Genomic DNA, 23466 nt, shown 5'->3' on the forward strand with positions numbered 1-23466 from the left:
AGTTTGCTCGCTTTCCAATTGGCCGGGGAAGGCGGGGCACCCTAAGGATGGACGTGTCGGGCGACCAATGGCAGGAGCGTGGGGACGGGGCGGTTGGAGGTGGGAGGTCATATGGTGAAACCTCCTGGAATTTGTCCAATCAACGTTGGTGATCCTGCTCTGGGGGCGGAGATGCTTCTTGGGCTCACTCACATTACACCGATCGGCCACTTCAGGAGGCGAGTTTGGAGAGTGTTCCTGGGATATCTGGATAATTTTGCCAAGCTCACCACCTCAAAGGTTCCATTCCGGGCCTACACCTCCTGACAGCAGATGCAGGGCCTGCTCTGGGCCTTCAAAAGGCCTCAAAAATGTAGGATATAAAGTTAATCGACCCGTCAGAAGTTTGACCCCCTCCTTCCTCCCTAAGGGAAGTAGAAAAATTGCGGGGCTGTTTTCCCTTGGCCCTTTCAGGGTGAACGGGAGCTGGCTCATTGGGGCTGGTGCCTCTGCTGCACACCCACAGGCGTAAGGTGCCAAGAATTTAAATAACATCACAGCAGGACCATAAGGACCTCCGCTGCCCCATTGAAAGAGGCAGGAGAGCCTCGAGGGCAAAGGCAGCTGCAGGTTAAGTAGGCCGTGACCAGGACCGAAGCCTATAACGGGATGGGCTGAGGCCTCTGCCTGACCCTCTCCCTGCATCAGGGGATTGCAGAGCCATTACCTCCTGCAGCCCAGGCCTACCCCCACCCTTCACCAGGCCATCCTTGGGAGCAGCGTTGGGCGGGACATGAGGAAAATCCCGCAGGGACCCGGGCTCCACCCCCCCGAGGTTAGCAATGGCCCTCCCAGGGCTGGGGAAAGATATTCCGCTTTGGGGATGGGAGGTTTCATGGCCCCAATTTCCTCCTGTTTCTGCCACTAGCCCACCCCATGTGGGGCAGGATTGCAGTGGAGAATCTAGGCCCAAGTGCCTTCAAGCTGTGTAATCATGGGGGCCAAGCTATTCAACCATGAGGGCCAGCTACTCAATGGGGATCATGGGAGCCAAGTTACCTACTCTAAGTGGGGGGAACACGGTTTCCATTAAGCGGTCAGATGTTTAATCTTGAGAGCCAAACTAAACATGGGGTTCAAGCTATATAATCATATGGGCCTACTATGCAGTCATGGGGGTTTACTATTTAATCACAGGGTCCAAGGTTTGCAATAACGGGGGGCAAATTATGGGGAGAAGCTATGGATTCCTGAGGGGCATATTGTTTAACCATGGGGTGCAAGCCATTTAATCAATGAGGATAAGCTATTAAATAAGGGAGTCAAGTTACATAACGATGGGGAGGGCAAGCTATTTAATTTAGGGGTGTAAGCTATTTAACCAGGAGGGGTGGTTATTTAGTCTTGGAGGGAAAGCTACTTAATTAGTGGGAAAAGCTATTTTATCGCGGGGCATAAGATGTGGTGTTATCTGTGGCTCAGTGGGTAGCACTCCTGCCCCTGAGTTACAGGGTTGTGGGTTCAAGTCCCACCCCAGAGACTGTGAACATATAATCTAAGCTGATGATATTGCTGTACTGGAGGAGACATCAAAGATCCCAAGGCCACTATTTCAAGGAAAAGTAGGGGAGTTCTCCCCAGTATCCTGGCCAATATTTATCACTAAAACAGATTATTCAGTCATTATAGCATTGCTTTTTTGTGGGATCTTGCTATGCGCAGATTGGCTGCCATGTTTCCTACATTACAATGGTGACTACATGTCAAAAGTACTTCATTGGCTGTAAAACACTTTGGGACGTCCTGAGGTGGTGAAAGATGCGATAATTTGGTCAAACTATTTAATCATGGGAGCCCAGCTAATCAGGAATAGGGACCAAGTTAGGATAGTGTTCCTAGCTAACTCACTAAATCCTCGTGAGAGGTCTGACCCGAGGGCTGACGCGATCCTCTGACCATTTCTTTTACAGGAACTCAAGGGAAAGATTCTGATAAAAGGGAAGAAGTTCGATGGGTCTGGGCCTGGGACAGAGCAGCAGGATGAAACAACAGAGGAATACGAAGACGAGAATGTGAAAAATGGAGAGAAAAGCAGAAAGGTAAATGGATGTTTGGGGGTGGGGTAACAGCTGTATAGACTGGGGTGGAGGGGTATTGGGGGTGGGGTAACAGCTGTATAGACTGGGGTGGAGGGGTATTGGGGGTGGGGTAACAGCTGTATAGACTGGGGTGGAGGGGTATTGGGGGTGGGGTAACAGCTGTATAGACTGGGGGTGGAGGGGTATTGGGGGTGGGGTAACAGCTGTATAGACTGGGGGTGGAGGGGTATTGGGGGTGGGGTAACAGCTGTATAGACTGGGGGTGGAGGGGTATTGGGGGTGGGGTAACAGCTGTATAGACTGGGGGTGGAGGGGTATTGGGGGTGGGGTAACAGCTGTATAGACTGGGGTGGAGGGGTATTGGGGGTGGGGTAACAGCTGTATAGACTGGGGTGGAGGGGTATTGGGGGTGGGGTAACAGCTGTATAGACTGGGGGTGGAGGGGTATTGGGGGTGGGGTAACAGCTGTATAGACTGGGGGTGGAGGGGTATTGGGGGTGGGGTAACAGCTGTATAGACTGGGGGTGGAGGGGTATTGGGGGTGGGGTAACAGCTGTATAGACTGGGGGTGGAGGGGTATTGGGGGTGGGGTAACAGCTGTATAGACTGGGGGTGGAGGGGTATTGGGGGTGGGGTAACAGCTGTATAGACTGGGGGTGATACGCTATCGCCCATTTTGGGCTATGGCCAGGGGAATTTCACCCGAGTCACCCTCTTGACACTTTCTCTCTGAAGTTTCTGTAATATTTTTGAATTCTGATGGAAGTGTTTGGTGCGGGTGTATTGTTACACGAGATCATAAGAGACATGACCCAGGTTACAAAATATTCATTATTTTCCCAGCTACACAGACCATTAGATTGGACAAATTAGGCCATATATGGTGTGTCTTTACTCACTCTGTATATACAGTAACTGCTGGCTGGGAGGAGAGGGATACAGAAAATATTGTTTAACCACAGGATTATACAGGGAGGTGTATATGACATAAGCCCACAGGGACTTCCTCACCAGTGTGGCAATGTCCTCACATCACTGATAAATTGCTAATTATATTCACAGCACTTATGAGTGTTTCTGCGAACGTGCGTTTGAGCAGGAGTTTGTTCGTGTGTGTGTCTTTGTGTGAGTTCGTGTGTGTGTGAGTTTGTGTGTGTGTGTGTGGGTTTGTGAGTTTGTGTGTGTGTGAGTTTGTGTGTGGGTGTGAGTTTGTGTGTGTCAGTTTGTGTGTGTGTGTGTGTGAGTTTGTGTGTGGGTGTGAGTTTGTGTGTGGGTGGGTGTGAGTTTGTGTGTGGGTGGGTGTGAGTTTGTGTGTGTGGGTGTGAGTTTGTGTGTGTGGGTGGGTGTGAGTTTGTGTGTGTGAGGGTGTGGGTGTGAGTTTGTGTGTGTGGGTGGGTGTGAGTTTGTGTGTGTGGGTGTGAGTTTGTGTGTGTGGGTGGGTGTGAGTTTGTGTGTGTGAGTTTGTGAGTGTGGGTGTGAGTTTGTGTGTGTGGGTGTGAGTTTGTGTGTGGGTGGGTGTGAGTTTGTGTGTGTGGGTGTGAGTTTGTGTGTGGGTGGGTGTGAGTTTGTGTGTGTGAGTTTGTGGGTGTGGGTGTGAGTTTGTGTGTGTGGGTGGGTGTGAGTTTGTGTGTGGGTGGGTGTGAGTTTGTGTGTGTGGGTGTGAGTTTGTGTGTGTGGGTGGGTGTGAGTTTGTGTGTGGGTGGGTGTGAGTTTGTGTGTGTGGGTGTGTGTGAGTTTGTGTGTGTGTGTGGGTGTGAGTTTGTGTGTGTGGGTGTGAGTTTGTGTGTGTGGGTGTGAGTTTGAGTTTGTGTGTGTGTGAGTTTGTGTGTGTGGGTGTGAGTTTGTGTGTGTGTGTGGGTGTGAGTTTGTGTGTGGGTGTGGGTGTGAGTTTGTGTGTGTGTGTGGGTGTGAGTTTGTGTGTGTGTGTGGGTGTGAGTTTGTGTGTGTGTGTGTGTGTGTGTGTGAGTTTGTGTGTGTGGGTGTGAGTTTGTGTGTGTGTGTGGGTGTGAGTTTGTGTGTGTGGGTGTGAGTTTGTGTGTGTGGGTGTGAGTTTGTGTGTGTGGGTGTGAGTTTGAGTTTGTGTGTGTGTGAGTTTGTGTGTGTGGGTGTGAGTTTGTGTGTGTGTGTGGGTGTGAGTTTGTGTGTGTGTGTGGGTGTGAGTTTGTGTGTGGGTGTGGGTGTGAGTTTGTGTGTGTGTGGGTGTGAGTTTGTGTGTGTGTGTGGGTGTGAGTTTGTGTGTGTGTGTGTGTGTGTGTGAGTTTGTGTGTGTGGGTGTGAGTTTGTGGGTGTGTGTGTGTGTGAGTTTGTGTGGGTGGGTGTGAGTTTGTGGGTGTGTGTGGGTGTGAGTTTGTGTGTGTGGGTGTGAGTTTGTGTGTGTGGGTGTGCAGGCACTACAAAAGGAAGGTAGAAAGAAAGAACTTACATTTCTACAGTGCTTTTCATGATCTCAGGACTTCCCAAAATGCTTTACAGCCAATGAAGTACTTCTGAAGTACGGTCACTGTTGTAATGTAGGAAACGCAGCAGCCAATTTGTGCACAGCAAGATCCCACAAACAGCAAGGTGATAATCACCAGATAATCTGTTTTACTGATATTGGTTGAGGGATAAACATTGGTCAAGACACCGGGGAGAACTCCCCTTGCTCTCCTTTGAAATAGTGCGATGGGATCTTTTACATCTATCTGCCAGGGCAGACAGGGCCTCGGTTTAACGTCTCATCCAAAAGATGGCACCACTGCCAGTGCAGCACTCCCTCAGTACTGCACTGGAGTGTCAGCCTAAATTTTGTGCTCGAGTCTCTGGAGTGGGACTTGACCCCACGACCTTCTACCTCAGAGGTGAGAGTGCTGCCCACTGAGCCACGGCTGACACCCAGGGGGGGGGTGGGGGGGGGGTGAGAATAACAATCCAGTAATGGACGGCCGGGGCTTGTGTTCAGTTCCTGCGTCATTTTAAATCTTTCTGTAGGTGGGCGAGGAGCCCTTCCCTCTGTCTGCTTCTGACTGGTCCAAGTGTGGGACGATGCATGTTCCTGGAACTGAGACAGTGCGATGGTGACCCAGCCCCTTTAAATAACTCCAGGCTATAACTGTGCTGGTCCAACAGTGATGGGAATGGTGTTGTTTGAGGAAATGCTGATATTAAGTGGGCTGTTGGCCTTTAGCAAGCTGTTATCTCTCTCGTGTTTGCAGTTCCAACACCGTTTACTTTTTACCTGCTTTGATTCCCCTTCACAGAGTCCAGCTTCCCCGGCACCAGCTGAGAATAAACAGGTTTGTCTTTTCCTGCTTTCCCGCGAGATTCCCAACCCCCGAGTGTCCATCACACTGGGAGCAAAAGAATCTATAATCTGCATCAGTGCCAGTCTGCAAACCATCGCTGTCCCTGCACTCTAACCCATAGCATACAGCTGGCATCTCGCTGAGGGGGGGCATCTCGCTGAGGGGGGGGCATCTCGCTGAGGGGGGGGCATCTCGCTGAGGGGGGGGCATCTCGCTGAGGGGGGGGCATCTCGCTGAGGGGGGGGCATCTCGCTGAGGGGGGGCATCTCGCTGAGGGGGGGGGCATCTCGCTGAGGGGGGGGCATCTCGCTGAGGGGGGGGCATTTTGCTGAGGGGGGGGGCATCTCGCTGAGGGGGGGGGCATCTCGCTGAGGGGGGGGGCATCTCGCTGAGGGGGGGGCATCTCGCTGAGGGGGGGGGGCATCTCGCTGAGGGGGGGGGGCATCTCGCTGAGGGGGGGGGGCATCTCGCTGAGGGGGGGGCATCTCGCTGAGGGGGGTGGGCATCTCGCTGAGGGGGGGCATCTCGCTGAGGGGGGGGCATCTCGCTGAGGGGGGGGCATCTCGCTGAGGGGGGGCATCTCGCTGAGGGGGGGCATCTCGCTGAGGGGGGGCATCGCTGCACACCTACTGCCACCTGGAGGATAGCATTGCCATTGCACTAACCCCAGCCCAGGAGCGATGAGGCTGCCCTGCTGTTGCCAATCCCAGCTCCCGCACATAATTCCAATTCACCTCTCCCGAGCAGTTACCTGCATTTACAATGTATGAGCACTGATCCGATGCTGTGACTGTTGACATATTTTGTGCCAAATAGAATAAATAAAGGTTTTGTGATGACCCAAAGGTTCGGGGGGGCCTAAACCAGCCCCTGAATCCCGGGCATGTCTGCTGCACCTTCAGTATTTGATTTAGTCTTCACCCTCAGACACTCTCTTCAGGTTTCAACCCTCCAGGATTGTCCTGGAGTCTCCAGGAACTGAAGATTGATCTCCAAGACACTGCCGCGAGCAAAAACCAGGGACAAAAATCATAGCGGCGTGAAACAAAATTGTGTTTTTTTCATTTTCTATGAACACTTTCATTTATTAGTTATAAAAATATTGGAGATGAGGGAAAACAGGCTGTTTGACTGACAGTCAAAATTAATCCAATTGGGTAACAGAGTCTGTTCTCGTTCCAATTGGCGTGGGATGGCAGCGGTGCCTGGAGGATGGACCAATGGCAGGAGTGTGGGGGCAGGTGGTTTGAGGCAGGAGGTCATGTGATGAAAACTCCAGGAAAACACCCAACCAGAGTTGGCAACCCTAACAATGGCGCCAGTGAAATGAAGGATGTGCCTGTGGTGAAACCTGGGCCCCGAACTGTCTATTCTCCAAGACGCTGGGGTCATGACCTGGCTGTGCTCCAAGACGCTGGGGTCATGACCTGGCTGTGTTCCAAGACGCTGGGGTCATGACCTGGCTGTGCTCCAAGACGCTGGGGTCATGACCTGGCTGTGTTCCATGACGCTGGGGTCATGACCTGTCTGTGCTCCATGACGTTGTGGTCATGACCTGTCTGTGCTCCATGACGTTGGGGTCATGACCTGGCTGTGCTCCATGCGCTAGGGTCATGACCTGTCTGTGCTCCATGACGCTGGGGTCATGACCTGTCTGTGCTCCATGACGCTGGGGTCATGACCTGTCTGTGCTCCATGACGCTGGGGTCATGACCTGTCTGTGCTCCATGACGCTGGGGTCATGACCTGTCTGTGCTCCATGACGCTGGGGTCATGCCCTGCTACACCATCGTCTCAATCGAAACCATTCACCCCTTTGTCAGGAACAGTTAGTTCCTTTCTCTGTGGCTGAAACAAAGTGGATTGAAAATGAATTTGCATTTCTATCGTGCTTTATTACATCTCCCGGGACTCCCAAAGTGTTTCACCTACAATGAGTTACTCTGAAGCACAGTCACTGAATTAATTGGGACTTAAAAAGGAGGTCAGCACTATAACCACGAAGGCTTTGAAATTACCCTGTAGGACAGTGGTGTACGAATGCTTAACGTCATTGTAAAAATAGCAGAGAAAGAAGATTCATCCGAACACAATATGCATTCAGAGGCCGTAATTTTAACATTTCTGGAATTTGCAGTCAAAAGGAGAAGTGCTAACAGAGGTTATTTAAACGGTGGCCCTGATCTCTCCCTAACATTACCAGAGTCAAGACTCCAAGCAGCAAGGCCATCCCATCATACAGGAGCTCACTTCAAAAGCATTAATTAGTTTGCACCATCGGGCTGAAAATGTGGCTCCCAGTGCGTAAGTCTGTAAAACTCTGAACTCCTGACCCATGGCCACAAAATAATGCAGCTTTCCTGAGCCCCAGGCAATGGAGTGAGTGACAGCAAACAGGCCCTAATTAAGAATTTAATACTTTGAGAAGCATCGAGTCTGGGCTGGAGGACTGGTGATGGTTTAAACCGCTCCTCCTTCTGTGTTGAAAAGAAACTCAACTCAGAGTGTGAGTGCACATCCCAGTGTGATACTGAGCACATAGACCAGAAGGCCCCATGTTTGCTCCCTCCTCTGTGCTAAGCTAGCTGATCTCAGAGGGACAGTAGCTGGGGCCACTACAGTTGGCCACAGTGTCCCCACATTCAACCACGTTGCCTCACCTGATCACTAACCATTGACGGGACGGGATCTGATTTGCTGTGATGCTGCCCATGGTTGCATAACCAGCAGACACGGGCTATCCAGGCCGATTCATAAAGAATGGCCCTCTGGGCAAGGTTTCAGAGGATTCCCAGTGTACACCAGCACAGGCGAGTGCCTTCGGGGTCAAGAAGAGAAAAACTGAGGAGTAAATTAAACCGGTCCTTAAAGCAGAGAAGGTTAAGGGGGGATTTAATAGAGGTGTTCAAAGAGGGTTTTGATAGAGTAAATAAGGAGAAACTGTTTCCAGTGGCAGGAGGGTCGGTAACCAGAGGACACAGATTTAAGGTGATTGGTGAAAGAATCAGAGGGGAGATGAGGAGAATTTTTTTTACACAGCGAGTTGTTATGATCTGGAATTCACTGCCTGAAAGGGCGGTGGAAGCAGATTCAATAATAACTTTCAGAAGAGAATTGGATAAATACTTGAAAAGGAAACATTTGCAGGACTATGGGGAAAGAGCAGGATAGTGGGACTAATTGGGTGGCTCTTTCAAAGAGCCGGCAGAGGCCCGATGGGCTGAGTGGCCTCCTTCTGTGCTGTGTGACTCTATGATTCAGTCATTTTATCAAAATATTCTATCACGTGTTGACACTCACCCTGTCACACTACACCTCCCGTCAGAAGGGATTTAAACAGCAGACTGTTGCAATAAAATCCATTGTGATTCAACCTCTGTGTGCCGGCCTCTTTCCCAGCCTGCCATGCTTGCTGTCTCTGGGACTGGGCACGGCTGGGTGTTAGGGATCTGCTTGATTTAACTAACCGTGCCTTGATTTTGCAGGAGACTGTGAAGGAGTTCGCGAGGGAGCTGTCCGAGCTTGTGGTTTACTGCAAGGCCGTCCATTTCCACAGCTTCCAGTACGCCTGGACCAAAGCGTGTGTCTGTGAGCTCTCGTCTTTCTCTGAGAACAAAGCAAAGAAACTCATCATTGAGTCAGGTGAGGCTGTCTGCTTTACTGAGAAAACCATTAATGTTCACGTCCTTTCCTCTCTGGGAGTGTTTATGTGCCTGAGTCATCCCTGGTCAATTTTCTTGACAGCCTGTGGCCCAGGGCAAGGCACCCATCCAATAAAAAGAAAGAAAGAAAGAGCTTGTATTTTCTTTTAATTCATTTATGGGATGTGGGCATCACTGGTGAGGCTGGCATTTATTGCCCATCCCTAATTGCCCTTGAGAAGGTGGTGGTGAGCCGCCGCCTTGAACTGCTGCAGTCCGTGTGGTGAAGGTTCTCCCACAATGCTGTTAGGAAGGGAGTTCCAGGATTTTGACCCAGCGACGATGAAGGAACGGCGATATATTTCCAAGTCGGGATGGTGTGTGACTTGGAGGGGAACGTGCAGGTGGTGTTGTTCCTATGTGCCTGCTGCTCTTGTCCTTCTAGGTGGTAGAGGTCGCGGGTCGGTGGTGAAGGGGGTGAATGTTTAGGGTGGTGGATGGGGTGCCAATCAAGTGGGCTGCTTTATCCTGGATGGTGTCGAGCTTCTTGAGTGTTGTTGGAGCTGCACTCATCCAGGCAAGTGGAGAGTATTCCATCACACTCCTGACTTGTGCCTTGTAGATGACGGAAAGGCTTTGGGGAGTCAGGAGGTGAGTCACTCGCCGCAGAATACCCAGCCTCTGACCTGCTCTCGTAGCCACAGTATTTATATGGCTGGTCCAGTTATGTTTCTGATTAATGGTGACCCCAGGATGTGATTATTAACAGGAGGATGCTAGCTGGGACTGAGGGATGGAGAAGGTCAGGTACGGGCTGTGGTAGGATTTATAGTCAAGGATGAGAATTTTTAAATGAATATGCCAAGGACACTTATTCAGGATGGTACAGGGTGAGATGGAGGCAGCAGAATTCTGGATGATTTGGAGTTTGTGCTGCATGGAGTGCAAAAGGCCGATGGAGAGAACATTAGAGAAGTCGCTATAACTGTACCTGCGGCTACTACAGTACACTTGATGCTGAATTCTGAGCGGACATTGAGCCTCCAAGAGGAACATTAAAGAACAAACTTGCATTTATATAGCTCCTTTTACATACTCAGGACGTCCCAAAGCACTTTACAGCCAATGAAGTACTTTTGACGTGTAGTCCCTGTTGTAATGTAGGAAACGCAGCAGCCAATTTGCACACAGCAAGGTCCCACAAGCCAGATAATCTGTTTTAGTGTTGTTGATTGAAAGATAAATCGGCCAGGACATCAGGGAGAACTCCCCTGCTCTTCTTCAAATAGTGCCGTGGGATCTTTTATGTCACCCAAAAGACGGCACCTCTGACAGTGCAGCACTCCCTCAGTACTGCACTGGGAGTGTCAGCCTGGATTTTGTGCTCAAATCTCTGGGCTGGGACTTGAACTCATGACCTTATGACCCGAGAGGGGAGAGTACTCCTCACTGAGCCATTGCTGTCATTAATCCGATTTGAATTGTTTGTTTTGTAATTACTTTCAACAGAAAGATCTAATACATAAAATATATTAAAAAATACAATTGGGTGGACTTTGTTTTGGGACAACGGGTGTTCACAGCAGTCAACTTGTTTTCAAACTTTTTATTTATGGGTTTGTTGGTTTAGAGCCCAAGGTTCTCCTGGAGCAAATGTAAATGATCAGATTCATTCTTTGGCCCAATTTTCCTGTGTCTGCATTGTCAAACGTCACTGCAGCCGGTTTGTGCTCCATGGCTGTCCTCTAGAACATTCTGCTGAGCCTTGACCCCTAAACCAAAGCTTATCATTTTTAAACTTGCTACAGATCAGGAGCTTGACAGTGTAAATCCATCCTACCCTGAATACACTGCAGAAAGATATGGGGCAGGTTTTGACCTTCTCCGCCTGGGTTGTAATCTAATGGAGCGAATCGCATGCTCGTTCTTGAAGCCCCCCATTTTCATCCCAGTGATTTCAATGAGATGAAAATCAAGCAGGTTCTATAATGGGGGCGAGGGGCAGGGATCGGCCAGATTACAGCCCAGGCAGTGAAGATGAAAATCTACCCCAAACAATGAGATCTGGGGATCCAAACGATCATTTCCCACTATAATTATACTCAATAATCCACATACTGCATTCCAAATCTGAAAGGAATTAACCTAATGCCAATCATCCGATTCCTATTGTTCTTAGATGGTTAACCCTAATAAGGGTCAAGGATGTCTCGGAGCGGCTGCAGGACATTCTGGAGGGGGAGGGTGAACAGCCAGTTGTCGTGGTGCATATAGGCACCAACGATATAGGTAAAAAACAGGATGAGGTCCTACAAGCTGAATTTAGGGAGTTAGGAGTTAAACTAAAGAGTAGGACCTCAAAGGTAGTAATCTCAGGATTGCTACCAGTGCCACGGGCTAGTCAGAGTAGGAATGACAGGATAGCTAAGATGAATACGTGGCTTGAGAGATGGTGCAAGAGGGAGGGATTCAAATTCCTGGGCCATTGGAACCGGTTCTGGGGGAGGTGGGACCAGTACAAATTGGACGGTCTGCATCTGGGCAGGACTGGAACCAATGTCCTAGGGGGAGTGTTTGCTAGTGCTGTTGGGGAGGGTTTAAACTAATGTGGCAGGGGGATGGGAACCGATGCAGGAAGTCAGTGGGAAATAAAGTGGTGACAGAAACAAAAGGCAGTAAGGGAGAGTGTACAGAACATGACCGGACAGATGGTCTGAGAAAGCAGGGCAAAGACCAAGGGAAGACTAGATTAAACTGCATTTATTTCAATGCAAGAAGTCTGATGGGCAAGGCAGATGAACTCAGGGCATGGATGGGTACATGGGACTGGGATGTTATAGCTATTACTGAAACATGGCTAAGGGAGGGGCAGGACTGGCAGCTCAATGTTCCAGGGTACAGATGCTATAGGAAAGATAGAGCAGGAGGTAAGAGAGGAGGGGGAGTTGCGTTCTTGATTAGGGAGAACATCACGGCAGTAGTGAGAGGGGATATATCCGAGGGTTCGCCCACTGAGTCCATATGGGTAGAACTGAAAAATAAGAAGGGAGAGATCACTTTGATAGGATTGTACTACAGACCCCCAAATAGTCAACGGGAAATTGAGGAGCAAATATGTAAGGAGATTACAGACAGCTGCAAGAAAAATAGGGTGGTAATAGTAGGGGACTTTAACTTTCCCAACATTGACTGGGACAGCCATAGCATTAGGGGCTTGGATGGAGAGAAATTTGTTGAGTGTATTCAGGAGGAATTTCTCATTCAGTATGTGGATGGCCCGACTAGAGAGGGGGCAAAACTTGACCTCCTCTTGGGAAATAAGGAAGGGCAGGTGACAGAAGTGTTAGTGAGGGATCACTTTGGGACCAGTGATCATAATTCCATTAGTTTTAAGATAGCTATGGAGAAGGATAGGTCTGGCCCAAAAGTTAAAATTCTAAATTGGGGAAAGGCCAATTTTGATGGTATTAGACAGGAACTTTCAGAAGTTGATTGGGAGAGTCTGTTGGCAGGCAAAGGGACGTCTGGTAAGTGGGAGGCTTTCAAAAGTGTGTTAACCAGGGTTCAGTGTAAGCACATTCCTTATAAAGTGAAGGGCAAGGCTGGTAGAAGTAGGGAACCTTGGATGACTCGGGAGATTGAGGCACTAGTCAAAAATAAGAAGGAGGCATATGACATGCATAGGCAGCTGGGATCAAGTGGATCCCTTGAAGAGTATAGAGATTGCCGGAGTAGAGTTAAGAGAGAAATCAGGAGGGCAAAAAGGGGATATGAGATTGCTTTGGCAGATCAGGCAAAGGTGAATCCAAAGAGCTTCTACAAATACATAAAGGGCAAAAGGGTAACTAGGGAGAGAGTAGGGCCTCTTAAGGATCAACAAGGTCATCTATGTGCGGAACCACAAGAGATGGGTGAGATCCTGAATGAATATTTCACATCGGTATTTACGGTTGAGAAAGGCATGGATGTTAGGGAACTTGGGGAAATAAATAGTGATGTCTTGAGGAGTGTACATATTACAGAGAGGGAGGTGCTGGAAGTCTTAACGCGCATCAAGGTAGATAAATCTCCGGGACCTGATGAAATGTATCCCAGGACGTTATGGGAGGTTAGGGAGGAAATTGCGGGTCCCCTAGCAGAGATATTTGAATCATCCACCGCTACAGGTGAGGTGCCTGAAGATTGGAGGGTAGCAAATGTTGTGCCTTTGTTTAAGAAGGGCGGCAGGGAAAAGCCTGGGAACTACAGACCAGTGAGCCTGACATCTGTAGTGGGTAAGTTGTTAGAGGGTATTCTGAGGGACAGAATCTACAGGCATTTGGAGAGGCAGGGACTAATTAGGAACAGTCAGCATGGTTTTGTGAGAGGAAAATCATGTCTCACGAATTTGATTGAGTTTTTTGAAGGGGTAACCAAGAAGATAGATGAGGGCTGTGCAGTAGACGTGGTCTACATGGACTTCAGCAAAGCATTTGACAAGGTACCGCATGGTAGGTTGTTACATAAGGTTAAATCTCATGGGATCCAAGGTGAGGTAGCCAATTGGATACAAAATTGGCTTGACGACAGAAGACAGAGGGTGGTTGTCGAGGGTTGTTTTTCAAACTGGATGCCTGTGTCCAGCGGTGTGCCTCAGGGATCGGTGCTGGGTCCGCTGTTATTTGTTATTTATATTAATGATTTGGATGAGAATTTAGGAGGCATGGTTAGTAAGTTTGCAGATGACACCAAGATTGGTGGCATTGTGGACAGTGAAGAAGGTTATCTAGGATTGCAACGGGATCTTGATAAATTGGGCCAGTGGGCCGATGAATGGCAGATGGAGTTTAATTTAGATAAATGTGAGGTGATGCATTTTGGTAGATCGAATCGGGCCAGGACCTACTCCGTTAATGGTAGGGCGTTGGGGAGAGTTATAGAACAAAGAGATCTAGGAGTACAGATTCATAGCTCCTTGAAAGTGAAGTCACAGGTGGATAGGGTGGTGAAGAAGGCATTCGGCATGCTTGGTTTCATTGGTCAGAACATTGAATGCAGGAGTTGGGATGTCTTGTTGAAGTTGTACAGGGCATTGGTGAGGCCACACTTGGAGTACTGTGTACAGTTCTGGTCACCCTATTATAGAAAGGATATTATTAAACTAGAAAGAGTGCAGAAAAGATTTACTAGGATGCTACCGGGACTTGATGGTTTGACTTACAGGGAGAGGTTAGACAGACTGGGACTTTATTCCCTGGAGAGTAGGAGGTTAAGGGGTGATCTTATAGAAGTCTATAAAATAATGAGGGGCATTGATAAGGTCGATAGTCAAAATCTTTTCCCAAAGGTAGGGGAGTCTATAACGAGGGGGCACAGATTTAAGGTGAGAGGGGAGAGATACAAAAGGATCCAGAGGGGCAATTTTTTCACTCAAAGGGTGGTGAGTGTCTGGAACGAGCTGCCAGAGGCAGTAGTAGAGGCGGGTACAATTTTGTCTTTTAAAAAGCATTTGGACAGTTACATGGGGAAGATGGGTATCGAGGGATATGGGCCAAGTGCAGGCAATTGGGACTAGCTTAGTGGTATAAACTGGGCGACATGGACATGTTGGGCCGAAGGGCCTGTTTCCATGTTGTAACTTCTATGATTCTATGATTCTATGATTCTATTCTACATTTCATGCTTCATTAAAGCTCTGAGCCCAACCTGTCCTTTCTCAATCTCTCCATCCAATGTTCTCCTCAATCTCTCCATCCAGTGTTCTCCTCAATCTCTCCATCCAGTGTTCTCCTCAATCTCTCCATCCAGTGTTCCCCTCAATCTCTCCATCCAGTGTGTTCCTCAATCTCTCCATCCAGTGTGTTCCTCAATCTCTCCATCCAATGTTCTCCTCAATCTCTCCATCCAGTGTGTTCCTCAATCTCTCCATCCAGTGTTCTCCTCAATCTCTCCATCCAATGTGTTCCTCAATCTCTCCATCCAAAGTGTCCCTCAGTCTCTCCATCCAATGTTCTCCTCAATCTCTCCATCCAATGTGTTCCTCAATCTCTCCATCCAAAGTGTCCCTCAGTCTCTCCATCCAATCTACTCCTCAGCCTATCCTCTCCAACACTCTTACTCCTTCACCATGGGATTTCCAACTCCTTCCCTGTTTATTTATAATCCTCCATAACGGGCTGTTCAGCCTCTATTTTCTAATGCATTGCTCAGCCTTTACTCCCTGGTACATTCTTTACTCTCCTCCATGATGGGTTGCTCAGCTTCTCCTCCCAGATGCAATGCATAATCTCTCTTTGTCGACTCTCTGCTCAGCCTCCCTTCCCAGCGAGCTGCTCGACACCCCAAATAGTTTGGAGAAACCAGGGGACTGATTACAGCTCAGCTACGAACCACAAACTGGCAACACCAATGTTGTTCCATACAGAATGTAATGAAAAATTTGCATTTATATAGCACCTTTCACCACTTCAGGTCATCCCAAAGCCAATGGAGTCCCTTTGCAGTGTAGTCACTGTTGAAACATAGGACACACAGCAGCCAATTGAGCACAGCAAGATCCCACAAACAGCAATGTGATAATGACCAGATAATCTTTTTTCAGTGATGTTGGTTGAGGGATAATTATCAGGTGGGTATAAAAAATTGCATAGCACCATTTGAAGAAGAGCAGGGGAAGTTTTCCTGGTGTCCAACAGTGTAGCACTGGAGTGTTAGCCTAGACATTTGTACTCTAGTTTCTGGAGTGGGATTTGAACTCACAACCTTCTAACTCAGAGAGTAAGAGCACTACCCACTGAGCCATGGCTAAAACCAGCAACAGGGCTTAACATAGTCTCAGTGACATCATTCTGCCCAGAATATACTGCAGGCCAGAGGGGAAATTGGCAGCAGTGGGTATAAACCAAGGGCCAGTGCACATTCCTCACACCCATGACTTAATCATAAGAATCGATTACTTCTTTTTTGTTCCCCTCTAAGGATTATTTCCTTTTCTATTTTTTTGCAGGGAACCCCTTTGTTTGTTACAACACCATGCAGCTGTCCAGGATCTACCCCACCGGCTCCCGGGTAGATTCTTCCAACTACAACCCTCAGGAGATGTGGAACGCCGGCTGTCAACTGGGTCAGACTCTCTCACACCCGCCCGCGGGGATTAAATCCAAACTTTACTCAGATTAAAATGAAGATTTTTGGGTGTTTAGTGGTGCTAGATAACGAACATAACTATTCGAAAATAATTGATGTACATTCAATGAGAACACATAAGAATGTGCACTGGCAAACCAGGATTGGCCCAATTTACATTCATTCAAAAATCTGGCTCAGTATTTGATTGAATGAATGGGTTTTCAAGGTGTTTTAAGGGTATTGGTTGTTAATCAGTTCCACTTTTGTTAATTGGTGTCATTTTTATTTTCACCCAGTGGCCCTGAATTTCCAGAAGCCTGGAACGGAGATGGATCTAAACAAAGGGAAGTTTCGACAGAATGGTCGGTCCGGCTACATCCTGAAGCCCAGTTTCATGAGGAACAGGTCCAATCTGTTTGACCCTGCAAGGCCAAGAACAGCAGCAGGCCTCAACAGGACACAGCTGATCATTGATGTAAACTTGTTTCAGTTTTTGTTTCCTTAAACCCTGAGCGAATGAAAATCCAGGATAAAATCAAGCTCAGATCAGTTCAGTGTAACAGGCTTGGGACAAACAGGTGACTCTGGGCCTATGGTTCCCAAAGCTCTCCATCACTGGGGTTTTCCTCACCTCACGTCTGGGCCTGTTGTAAACTAATCGATAGAGATTGATTGCTATGATTAGTCAACCATTCAGTTATCATTGTATCATAAGGCTACCAGGATGGACCTTGGTCTTTTAGCATCTCATAATTCCTGTGTTCCTATGTTTGAATTTCTTTACTAATTGTGGATTTTGTGCTTTTGGGAGTGGACCCATGAAGCTCTTTACGATCAAGTTCCAGACAGAAACAGCAATTTTATGGATTAGCTCGATGATTGATTGTTGGACTTGGGTGGATTAAATCAAAGCAGAGCTGGAGGATCTCCTCTTCACACTGTTTGTACCAAAATCGTAATTGTGTATAAAGAACATTTTGACAATTTCAATATCAGTAGCCCATAATATCTCATTCAATGTTGCTCCCCCACCTCTATGTCCATTACAGGAAATCTTGTGAACAATTACATCAACAGTATTCTGTTCATGGGTTCGGAGAGTATAGGGAATTTTTCCAAATCTGTGCTCCTGACAAGAAGCTTCACCCAGCAGGAGCACTGACTGAAATTCCAGGTGTGCAGCACTCTGACTCATGATTTTCAGTCTTCGATGGAAATGAAAACTGGGAGAGACATATAACGGGCGGCTGATCCGATATCACCCGTTTTACACTGTCGCCCAAAGTCTAAATTAACTCCTTATTTCTGTGTAACAACAATGGGCCCTTCAACTCCAATAGGACATGATAATGGGACCAGTCACTGCAACACAATATGAAACTGTGATATAACCATGGGTCACTTCACATCAATGTAGGACAACAATCGGACAGGAAATAGACCGTGTTCCTATATTTAATGGAGAGATGTATCTCACACTGATTAAACATGTCCCATCTCTATAAACTTGCACTGTGACTGGTACCTGGGATATTTCGGGACCTGCCCTGTTCCTAATTCCTGGGATATTTCGGGACCTGCCCTGTTCCTAATTCCTGGGATATTTTGGGACCTGCTCTGTTCCCAATTCCTGGGATATTTTGGGACCTGCTCTGTTCCCAATTCCTGGGATATCTCAGGACCTGCTCTGTGTCTGATTATCATATCGTTCTCACTGTCTCTGTGCCTAATTGCTCAATCTTCATCCCAGCATTCTTGCTCTCTCTTTGCAATGTCACCTGGTGAAGCCTCTGCTTTCCCCCATCTTGATGAAATCTCAGTGTTTTATCCATTCCCTGATAAAGTTCCCCCTTTCCCTGTCCCAGGGTGGACCCACTATCTTCCTTCCATCACCTGATGAAGCTCCCATGCTCTCTCTCCCATCCACTCATGGAGCAACTTTTTTCAGTCTCTCTCTCTCTCACACTCCTCGATTGAACTTCACTCATACGAGCAAAAAAAATTGACCGGCAGGAAAAGACCAGCTGGTCCATCAAACCTGTCCCACACCATGATGGTCAGGGCGTCATAACTAAACACTTCTTCCTTCCCCCGACCTCCCCCCCTCACACTCACCCCCACAGCCCCTCCCCTGACCTCCCCCACTCACACCCGCAGCCCCTTCCCGACCTTCCCCACTCACGCTCACCCCCACAGCCCCTCCCCCGACCTCCCTCCTCATATCCACCCCTGCAGACGCCCCCCCACACCCCCCGTAGCCTCTCCCCCAATCTCCTCACACCCACCCCACCAGCCACTCCCCTGATCTCCCCCCTCACACTCACCCCTGCAGACACTCCCCTGACCTCTCCCCCCCCCCCAACCCCGCAACCATATAATCTCCTGGGAGAGACAAAAAACAGATTAAAAAAACAGGGCCAATAAGGGAAAAAAATATTCTGGAAAATTCCTCTCTGACTCCCTCCCCTCAGGCGATCGGAACCAGTCCAGGAGATCACATGGAGCAAGTGTTATCTATAACGATATACGATGCGATCTCTGCCTCAGTCAGGAATCGGTCCAGCTCCCTCTTGAAGGCAGAGAGTCGGCACCCGCCACACCAGCCGGAAACACATTCCAGAGACTCACTGCTCTCTGGGAAAAGAGGAACCGCCCAACGTCCAGTCTATTCCTGCTCTTAGATTGTTTAAACTCATGTCCCCTGGTCCTCCCCAACCTGTTAAACTGCAATAATCGATCAATAGGGACGCTATCCAGCCCTTTAATTATTTTATAGACCTCTATCAGGTCACCTCTAAGTCTACGCTGCTCTAAAATAAATAGACCAAGGTCCTTGAGCCTATCTCAGTGGCTGAGGTTCTTTAAGCGAGGAATCATTCTTGTAGCTCTCCTCTGGACCTTTTCCAAGGTCACTGTATCACCCACCATGTGGGGGGACCAAAACTGGACACAGTGCTCTAGATGCAGTCTGACCAGCGACCTGTATAGTGTCAAAATGGTGTCCTTTGATTTATACTGAATGGTTCTATTAATACAACCCTATACCTTGTTCGCTTTAGTGATAGTTTCTCTACATTGCTTCAGTGATCTGTACACAATAATACCGAGATCTTTTTCTCCCTAAACCTCTTTCAGTATTGTTCCCTGCAATGATACATGTATTCTGCGTTGGCTCTACCCACTCGCATGATGCTCTAAATTAAACGCCATTTTCCAGTGTGTGGCCCACTCCCCGAGCACATCGAGATCTTGTTGGATTTGACTGCATTCCTCTACCGTCTTAACCCTCGCACAGAATTTTGGTGTCATTTACAAACATACTGACCATATTCCCAACACCGCTGTCCAGGTCATTAATAAAGACCGTGAAGAGTAGCGGGCCCAGGACCGATCCCTGGGGGACACCGCGAGTAACATGTCTCCAGTCTGAACCACATCCGTTAACCACAACTTTTTGGCTGTGGGATTGGAGCCAATTCCTGATCCAACTTGTCAAATTTTTACTGATACCACAAGATTCTATCTCGTGAAGTAACCAAGTGTGAGGCACCTCGTCATAGACTTCCTGAAAGTCCAGGTAGACAAAGTCCACCGGATTACCCTCATCCACCACCCTGGTGACTTCCTCAAAAAACTCTACAAATTTGTTCGGCACGACCTAAATTTTCAGAAGCCGTGTTGTGTATTTCTAATGGCCCTTCCTTTCCCAGTGATCATAGAGGGCATCGCTTACAATCCCTTCCAGCATCTCCTCAATAATTGATGTCAGGCTGATAGGCTCCGATTTGTCCCCATTTTTGAAAATAGGAACCACATGAGCTAGCTTCCAGTCTAAGGGAGCTATCCCTAACTCTATTGAACTATTAAAGATACGGGCAAGGGGCTCACACAGCACCTGTCCCACCTCTTTAATCACCCTTGATGTTACCCAGACCTAGAACCCTGTCAATTTTAAGTTTCCCTAAACTATCCAAGATGACATTACTATTTATTATAATATTAATAATGCTATTCAGTACGGAGTACCCCTTATCTGGAACATAAACATCGTCTACAGGAGTAGAGACTGATGCAAAATAGTCATTTATCAACTCTGCCCTAACCTGAGAATCAGTTTGAATCTGCCCTCCAGCATCCTTTAGTGGCCCGATACGGTCCTTTATGGTCTGACTGCTGACATCGCTTTAAAAAAACTTTTGCTGTTACAGCCACAATTCCACACCATCTTCTTTTCCATCTTTAGCTAAGATGGCTTCATTCTGTTTAAAATGGTTTTAAATAGAACCCATTTGTCCTCAGTCCTTGATTGCCTGTCTAGTAGGGTTGCCTAGTCACATTTTGCCAGATCTGCAACCATTTTTGTAAAGTTTGTAAAGTCTTAAAATCTGGGATTGTGACTCTCTCTCTCTTTCTCGCTCTCTCTCTGTCCATCTCTCTCTGTCTATCTCTCTCTGTCTCTCTCTTGCTCTCTCTGTCTCACTCTCTCTCCGTCTCTCTGTCTCACTCTGTCCCTCTCTCTCTCTCTTTGTCTCTCTATCTATCTCTCTCTGTCTTTCTCTCTCTCTCTGTCTCTCTCTCTCTCTCTCTCTCTCACTCTCTCTCTCCCTTCCTCTGTCTCTCTCAGGTTCCTATCTCTGGTGAATTACAGTGTACCCCATGTTGTAATACCCCAAGTTCTCAGATTGGTCTCTTCTTTTTCAGGTTATTTCAGCTCAGCAGCTCCCTAAAGTGAATAAGGATAAAAAGAATTCCATAGTGGATCCCCTAGTGCGTGTGGAGGTTCACGGTGTTCCAGATGATAACGCCATGAAAAAGACCGGACATGTCGAAAATAACGGTAAGATGCTGATGTGCGTTCAACACCTGTCTGATAGGAGTTATACTGACAATGGCGTGCCTGAGGATCTCGATAGTGTAGCAGTTAATAACTTCTGAAGATGGCATGGTGCCCTGGTGGCCACCGAGCCCCTCGATTATATTCCAGCTTGTGACTCATTGTCAGATATTTGCTATTCTTCACGTAAGAAAATGGAGCCACAAAGCCCATTGAACCCAGTCATTTCTAGAATGTACTCGGGACATGCTGATAGGGCTGAGCGTCGAGTCCTGGATCAGTCCGGGAGCGATGTGGGTGCAGCACTCAGTGTCCGCTATGATCATCACACCCAAACTTCCTGCTGGGCCTCATTAAAATACAACAGGCACGAACTGGGCACACGATTGGGCAGTACAGAAAGACAACAGCAAGACTGAGTATCTCGTTACCATGTCAATCCATGCACTGAGCTGGAAACTAATTAAAACTTGAGTTTTAACCAATATTTACCCAATCCGCTGAGTTTTTATTTAGTTGGTTTACTTTTGGACATACTGGCCCCGATATTAGTGTGGAGGTGGGAATGGCAGCGGTGGTGGAGGGGGTTGATTGGGAGCGTGGGTAACCCGCCCAAGAAAAAATGTCCGTTTTGCATGCGACCGTGATTCAATTGGAGCCACTTAATGCGGCTTCTGGGTTTGCTGTCTGAAAGCTGCGCAGCGGGCGGACTGCGCACCCGCATCACAGGCTATCAGCTGGAGGAGCTCTATTTAAAGGGGAAGTCCTCCAATGGCTTTTCCATCAAACACCCATGCAGCACAATGGAGCAGCACAGGGGAAAGGCTTCTGCAAGATTCAACGATGCCTCACTCCAGGTGCTACTGGATGGGGTGAGGAGGAGGAGGGATGTGTTCTACCCGGCGGATGGGAGGAAGTGGCCTGCCTCTGCCACCAAGAAGGCCTGGCTCGAGGTGGCAGAGGAGGTCGCCAGCAGCAGCAACGTCTCCCGCACCTGGATCGAGTGCAGGAGGCGCTTCAATGACCTAACTAGGTCAGTCAAAGTGAGTACACTTACTGATTCTCCTACACTCCGTCTTTCACATCACCGCCCCCACCCCACAACTCCTTCTGCACTGCCAACACTACTCTATCACATCGCTCCTCACACCCACTTAAGGCTCATCCTCAACTTACCTGCACTTCCTCAGCACTTCCTCACCTCCCCATTACTCACCCCACCACTACCACTCAACCCAATCCTCATACAATGTCATGGCTCTGTCTCATACTCACCCTCTGATGCATCTCTTTCACGGTCAGCCTCACCAAACCAATGCATCAATCGGTTGGCCACGTCACATCACTCACTCACACGTCTGTACTTTCTCCCCTTATAGGAGAAGAGAGCGCAAAATGCACTCAAGAGGGTGAGGACTGGAGGGGGGGCCGCAACAAATCGTTGTCCTCACAGAGGCGGATCAGGAGGTGCTGCAGCTGAGCCACACCCTCGAGTGCCCGTCTGTCGGGGACGCCGAGACTGGCACCCCACAAACATCTGGTGACATAACTTTAACATTCAGCACACACAATATGAATTGATGTTAACATGCCTTGCCATCTTCAGCACCTCAGTATGCTCATCGCAACATGACACATCTGTGATGATGCTTAATATTGCCTTCTGTTCTCTTACAGGGCCTTCAGCGATCATTGTGACGTCAGAGGGCGATTCCACAGAGGAGCTCCCGGCCTCTGAGGGGGCACCGTCACATCTGAGTGAGCCATCCACCAGCACAGATACTCACACCTGGTGGGTCCTAGTCCTCAGTTAGTTGGGTTGGCACCTGGTGAGTTACCTCATACATGTGACCACTGGTGGCAGGGGCAGCTGTGGAGAGTCTGTGTCGGTGGGCGCACTCCTCTCTAGACTCTGCTCAGCTGGACACAGATGCTGAACCCTGGGGGCCATCCTTTAAAAGGAGAATGATCGAGGGGCAGCAGCACATTTGCGAGGGGCTGGAACAGGTGCCACGCGCACTCTCCACAATCGCGCAGAGGATGGAGGAGTCCAACTCCTGCATGAGTGGAATGGTGGCACAGATACAGGAGGGAATCTCTGAGATAGTGTCACAGGGACGTGAGGGAATCTCTGAGATAGTGTGACAGGGACATGAGTAACTCGCTGAGATACTGTTATGGATAAGTGTAGGAATGTCTGCGATGGAGGGAAGGCTGTCCTCCATTGAGCTTCAAGCACGGCTCACAAACTAGTCCATTTAGGCCCTGACAACGGCCCTTCGGACTCACGGTGAACAACATTCTGCCTCCTTAAACAGGCAGGCAGATACACTAGCACTGGCCTTACAAGGCTTCACACATGTCCTCCAAACTGTCGTGCAGCAGGGTGCTAGGAGTGATGTGGGCCTGGCCCAGGAGAGGGATGATGGCGAAAGGGGACATGGAAGTGGGGACACCACTCAAAGTGCTCCCACGTCTCACCCGTTGCCTCCCTCTCAACCAGTACCACAATGCTGCCTCCT

General features: G+C 48.6%; 1 protein-coding gene across 3 annotated transcripts in view; it reads left to right on the top strand.

Annotated features, from left to right (window-relative positions):
• Positions 1-23466, top strand: part of LOC137300039 (1-phosphatidylinositol 4,5-bisphosphate phosphodiesterase delta-3-like) — a 167257-nt gene that overhangs the window by 123779 nt on the left and 20012 nt on the right. The window contains exons 9-15 of one of the 3 annotated variants that reach the window (XM_067969131.1): positions 1950-2078; positions 5318-5353; positions 8848-9004; positions 15989-16105; positions 16407-16585; positions 20812-20947; positions 22622-22736. In XM_067969131.1, the coding sequence (XP_067825232.1) occupies positions 1950-2078; positions 5318-5353; positions 8848-9004; positions 15989-16105; positions 16407-16585; positions 20812-20947; positions 22622-22736 (869 nt within the window). The remainder of the gene's footprint in view (positions 1-1949; positions 2079-5317; positions 5354-8847; positions 9005-15988; positions 16106-16406; positions 16586-20811; positions 20948-22621; positions 22737-23466) is intronic. The other 2 variants (XM_067969129.1, XM_067969130.1) reach the window with 2 other exon arrangements.

Source organism: Heptranchias perlo, chromosome 30 (genome assembly GCF_035084215.1).
Source record: "Heptranchias perlo isolate sHepPer1 chromosome 30, sHepPer1.hap1, whole genome shotgun sequence".
Lineage (NCBI taxonomy): Eukaryota > Metazoa > Chordata > Chondrichthyes > Hexanchiformes > Hexanchidae > Heptranchias > Heptranchias perlo.